The 6,245-nt window shown below is 33.2% G+C and overlaps 1 protein-coding gene across 1 annotated transcript; it reads right to left on the bottom strand.

Moving 5' to 3' along the window:
• Positions 1 to 885: 885 nt before the first annotated feature.
• Positions 886 to 4,221, bottom strand: LOC124536488 (zinc finger MYM-type protein 1-like). Its single transcript, XM_047113042.1, has 2 exons — positions 3,813 to 4,221; positions 886 to 3,279 (listed from the first exon to the last, which is right to left on the bottom strand). The coding sequence occupies exon 2, from the start codon at positions 1,982 to 1,984 to the stop codon at positions 914 to 916; it is 1,071 nt and encodes a 356-aa protein (XP_046968998.1). The 5' UTR covers positions 1,985 to 3,279; positions 3,813 to 4,221; the 3' UTR covers positions 886 to 913.
• Between the last annotated feature and the right edge of the window lie 2,024 nt (positions 4,222 to 6,245).

Here is a 6,245-nt window from a genome sequence, read left to right as displayed (position 1 = left end):
ATATATCTTCCTATGTGGTTTCACATACATGATACATAGGTATGGTATAAACCACGTGCGACTAACTACATACTCGCATTGTTAAGTTGTCAATGAAATCAAATAAAATTAAATCAAATCAAAATAAACTTTATTCAAGTAGGCTTTAACAAGCACTTTTGTATCGTCATTTTACAATTAAGTGAAGCTACCACCGGTTCGAAAAGTAGATTCTACCGAGAAGAACCGGCAAGAAACTCAGTAGTTACTCTTTTTTAACATTTAAAAATACAAAATCATGTTAGTTAAATACAACAATTTAAATTAATATATCCTGCGTGTAAGTCGACAGGTATTAGCTCCACGCTTTTCTATCATCCATAAAATCTTGTATTGAATAATATGCTTTTTCTACCAATGTATTTTTTACAAACGATTTCAATTTACTAAACAGCAAAGTTAAAAATGTCTGCGGAATTTTATTATAGAAGCGGATACCCTGCCCCAAGAAGGACTTATTGACTTTGCGGAGTCGGAAACTTAGCGTTATAAGCTTATCTTTACTCCTTGTGCACATACAATGATTATCACTGATTTTATCACTGAAATTATCGCTAGGAACAGGTTGAACATTAGCGACAATTTTACTTTTCTTGACGCATTCTGACGTGGATAAAATAAGATATTTTGGTTATAGACATTTTATAGTCAGGGGGATAGGCAAATGGGCCTGCCGATACTAAGTCACTTCTACCCATAGACATAAGCGCGGTAGGAAATATTAACCATTCTCAGTGGCGTAGCGTGCCTTGTCGGGGCCCCGTATAAAATTTTTTTTGGAGGTAAAGATTTTTCACAAAAAAAAAAAAAATATTGTGAGAAGTAATATTTATTTATCACATAATTTACCCATTTTACAAATAAAAATCGAATTTTAAATATTCACTCTCCTTGCCTTTTTTTCGGCAAACTGATTTATTAAATCATTTATGGCTGATGATGATTTTATTTTTTCTAAAGTTTCTGCCTCTATGGACAATAGTGAGAGGTCTGACAGCCGTTCTTGTCCCATAGAAGTTCTTAAGTAATTTTTTATTAGTTTTAATTTTGAAAAACTTCTTTCTGCCGTTGCGGTTGTAACTGGAAGGGTCAAGAATAAAAAGCATGCTGTGATTACCTCGGGAAAACTGGATGCAAGACTATTGAATTTTACTAGCAATAATTCAATGAGTTCTTTAATGGAATAAATTTTTTTAATTTCAGAATTTAAGCATGTTTTTAGAGCCATTAATTGGTCACAAAGATTAAGTGAGATGTCTTTACTGTATTTAGCAGACAGTTTTCCGGAAGCGTTTAATATCTCTTCGCTTGAAGAAGATAGGAGTTTCTCCGGTTGTAATATTTCGAATATATTACTCAGGTTGCAAAGGCTCTGAAATCTTTCTTTAGTTTGAGAAATTAATATATCTAAACAGCAATAGTATACATTGACTTTGAAATAGGATTCTGGGTCGGAAATTCTCTCATCTTGTGATAACTCATCAAAAAAATGCTTCGCTGTCTTTCGCCTACTGTTTTTAAAAACAGTTGTTACCCCCCACTCTTTTGCTAATTTTTTGGATTCATTTAGCAAACTTTTAAATGAATTCTGATTTCTAAATTGGCACAGTCTATTTAAAAGATTACTTAATAAAATACTAGATTTCTGTAAGTCATTATTTTCATGCTGTAGAGCTTTAGAAACAGGATTAATAATTTCAAATAGTGAAGAAAAAAATGTAACGAGCACTAAGAAATCAAAACTCTCTAAAATATTAATTATACTTTTACATTCTTCACGTTCATCTTTTTTATTTGAAATTAAATTTAGTTGGTACAAAGTTTTCATGATTAGTAAAAAATTTTTCTTTACTGCTAATAAAGCGTCGTTCCTAGAAGACCATCTGGTAGGACATACCTTTTTAAGGGTAATCAAATATTTTTCAGATGAATCGTCACTAAGCATAGCCCATCGTTTTATACTATTGCCAAAAAAAGTATATATTTTTCTAAATTATCGAAAAAAGTCGATATTTCACGAACATGTCTCGCAGCATCGTTCAAAACCAAGTTTAAAGCGTGCGCAGCACAATGAACATAATCGGCATTTGGAGCATGCTCTTTTATTAGGGTTTGTAATCCTCCATACACACCCGACATAACATTTGCTCCATCGTATCCCTGTCCTCTACATTTAGTCAAATCAATTCCATATTCTTTAGTCAAATTTAAAATGACATTTTTCAGACCTGCAGCACTGCAATCGGTTACTGCTATGAATCCTAAAAAAGACTCACAGATTTTTATTTCTTTAGGCACATTATCATCATTTTCTGTAACCGAGATATATCGAAAAACTACAGATAGTTGGTCAATTTTTGACAAGTCTTGTGTTGTATCCAGAATTATTGTCAGAAATGGAGCTTTTTTTAATTTCTGAGATAATACTGTTCCTAACGTTAGTACCAAGCAAACTAATAATTTCGTTTTGAATCGTAGGGCTTAAATAATTTATTTCACCTTTCGGTTTTAGAAAAAGTTCTTTTAAAGTTGCATCATAGTTAGATAGCAGACGTGAAATTGCCATAAAATTGCCAGAATCAGAATCATGCCCCCTCAAAGGTAGATTACAACATACTAAAGTAATTATAACATTAATTATACGATGCAGTACATCTCTCCAGAATATAATTTTACTATCGATTTCACTTTTCAATCGAGTATCGATGGTATTTCCTTGCAACCAATTATTATAAGAGAGTGAGGCACTAATATGCTGCTGTGACTTTTCACGGTCAAGAATAGCTTGTGTGAAATTGCTTCTAACCGAAACACCGTTAACCCAAGCAGAGGAGTACGATTTGTTTTGACGATCTGCTAATAACCAACAGAAGTGACAGTGTGGTTTGTTTAAAACGTTAGAATAACATAACCATGGTCTTATAATTTTTATGCCTGCCTGATTGAAATATGAATAATAATATGCTGAAAAAGGTCGGTTATTTTCTGAAACTTTTGGAAATGGTCCTTGTGGTTTAAATGGACCCAATTTAAAAATTATTTTTCGTTCGCATTCAGTTAAATTGTCACCAAAATTTCCTCTATCTGATGAAATTATATTACAATCTGCATTATCTGCAGATATATCAGAATCGTTGACTTGGGGTTCCTCGATTTCTGGATGGACATCCGATAAAGTATGTGCTTGGCTTTCTTCTATTTCCGGATGGATATGTGACGAAGAACATGCTTCAGAAGAATCTAAATATAAACGAGTAATTGTTAAAAAATAAATACGAATGCTTTGATACTAAACTAAAAAGAGTTATATATAAATAAATAACTTTACTAAGGGTCACAGTTAGAGAGTGTTCAGTTCAGACGCACACAGATTCTACGCGGATTGTGCTCGTACCTATTAGTAGATAAAAAATCAACTACAACCTGTCCGTGCATTACTATACACCTGCGTGCTATTTAAACGCAGCGCGTAGTGTAGTGGCCATACAAAACGAGAACTCGAAAGCGAGTCTACACATCTGAAGTTCTCAAAACGCAATTAACGATACGATACGGACTGATAGACAAACAACAAAACAAATCGATACTATAGATAAGTTAGAATTTTGTTTTTTTTAATCAAGGCACGGAACCCTAAAAACAGTATAATTGTGAAAATCGAGGGGGGAGATAACTTTTTGTGACGGACAAATGGACAGACCGAAATTAAAAGATTTCCTTTTTTATCACTACGGGCCCCTAATAAATGGGTTGGGTAGTAGTGTAGTACTTACCTTTCCAATCTAAATCACTCACAGTATCTTGAAAAATGAAGAAATTTTGGGCACTTTTTTTATAACCTCGTCCCTTTTCTGTTTAATTTTTCTTTTCTCAGCGCCGCTGGGATAATCTCTTTTCCTTTCACTCATTTCTTTTACAAATCGTTACTAATACTGCTAAACCAGAAGAACAATATTGTTGGTATTGAATTACAATGTAATGCACATTTATATAAAGCGCGTAAATAAACAGTGCACTGCACTCCGTGGCTTAACATCCAATGCAAAGTACAACAACGTACAAGTAAGTAAAACGGGGAAGTCCCGCAGCCCGCCATAACGATGTAGTGTTGCCAACTTTTAAACGCACGCTTAAGGCGGGAAAAAAAGGAATTGCTTTTTAGAATTTTGTCATTTGTAAAATAAAATAAATTAGAAAGTTGTTATTCTTTTTCCTTACACACTTTGGGGGCCCCCGTATAATTGATACGGCATATACGGCGGTAGCTACGCCCCTGACCATTCTTTATATCACCAATGCGTTACCAACCTTGGGTGCTAAAATGTTATGTCCCCTGTGCCTGTAGTTGCACTGCTCACACACTCACAATACTAAATATTGCTGTTTGGTGGCAGAATGTGTGATCAGTGTGTGTGTTATCCAGGCGGGCTTGTGTAAGCCCCACCATCAAGTAGATATGATTTACGACCTGGAAACGAGCAAATCGGTCGTTAAATACATTGTTCTTTCAAACACTAGCGACGTGCTCCGGTTTCGCACGGGTATTTTATATGTGTCGTTATATTATTACCAAGCTGTTGAAACACTTGGCCCTTGGAGTAGTGGTGCAAAAAGCTTCATCAAAAGTATAACACCTCGCCTTATTGCCTTCACTAGTGACAGGAGGGCTGGTTCGTTTTTCGACCAGAGGATCGGAATGGCGATTCCAAGTGGATTACTGCTAGCATTCTTGTCACAAATCCACGCGGTCAAGATTTATACAGTCATCCATTCATCCTCCTGACCTTATCCCAATTTTATATTGAAATATACAGTAACTATTTCTAATTCATATTTGTATATATTTATGCATTTAATGTTTTAATTCTTATGTTAATAAATATACATATATATCTAATATATCACATAGCATTATTAAATAAATACATACAATCAATCTAAATTATAGCCTATATATTATTTTGATGTATCCTATGTTACAGTAAAATTTCATCCAAATCCTCCCTTTAGTTTTTTGTGATCGAGTAACAAACATACATACCATCCTCACAAACTCTCACGTTTATAATATTAGTAGGATAACTCGATTAATACAACCGGATCACTGGACCAGCGTGGCCAAACATTGGAAATCCGATAGAATCGGAATTGGTACGAAATGGCCGAATTTAAGTTAAAAATAAAAATGCTGAAAGTTTTTATAAATGCTAAATGAATAAATCGAAACAAGGAAATCTTAATCGGAAATATTTCAAATTCGATTCGATTTAATCAAAACCATGAAATATTCATGAACACTCTTTGTAATATTTATATGCTACATTTTGTTCACGACTTGGCTTATTTATAAAATTTATAATTTTTAAACATTATTTAATTATATTCTTGTCTCTTTTCAGAACATCCATCAAATGTATATGGAACTAAATCAAAGTACCAGACTAAATTTAAAATAAATAAATTTAAGTATACGGCATAAGAAAAAACTTTTATGAATGATTTTAATGTTTATTTCAAAATCAGCTACGTAGTGTATACTTTAGGCCGGAATGTGAATTCTACTGAGAAAACCGTAAAAAAAATACAATTATTAATTTCGAAATTCAATTTTGCAATTGATCTTTAAAATATTTGTTAACGCTTAAAAAACAGTTTCCACAAATCAATTAACGTCTATATTCTGGGAGATTTATTCATCGTTTTAATTAGTATCAAAAACTAATTATAAGTAAGTCGTTGAAGCATGTAATTGAAGTAATTTTCTGTAAGCATATATGAATAATGAGAAACAAGTCAAAGCATTTAATATGGAGCGCACAGTAATTTATTTCTAGGGATTACACAAATATGGACTTAAGCCGGATATCACATACCTAATAAACTTTTTTTATTCTAAATAATAACCCAAAAAATGTGACTTTACTTTTGAATTTGTACTTAATAAAATCAACGTAGAAAATAGCCTAAGATGAAAAAAGCCTGGCTTTCTTGCAGTAAATCCCTAGATACAAAAGGGCACAAATGGAGTTACATGCTATGGGACTTGATTTCAACAACTTCGCAGAAGCACAAGAATTTTTCTTAGGGCACACTAGTCAGTGTTTATAGAAATGTCGTTCGAAGAGGTTGTGTACATACTTATTTCGGGAGTGATCAAAAGTAACCTCCTTGCTGGACATTGAAACACGTGGCTTGACAAAGACGAT

The sequence above is a fragment of the Vanessa cardui genome, chromosome 16 (assembly GCF_905220365.1).
Source record: "Vanessa cardui chromosome 16, ilVanCard2.1, whole genome shotgun sequence".
NCBI lineage: Eukaryota > Metazoa > Arthropoda > Insecta > Lepidoptera > Nymphalidae > Vanessa > Vanessa cardui.
The sequence above is the reverse complement of the archived record's forward strand: the minus strand, read 5'-3'. Positions and strand labels throughout refer to the sequence as shown.

What these genes read in the sequence shown, in the direction of transcription:
- LOC124536488 (XM_047113042.1), bottom strand. Translation starts at nt 1,984, where the DNA reads ATGCTTAGTGACGATTCATCTGAAAAATATTTGATTACCCTTAAAAAG.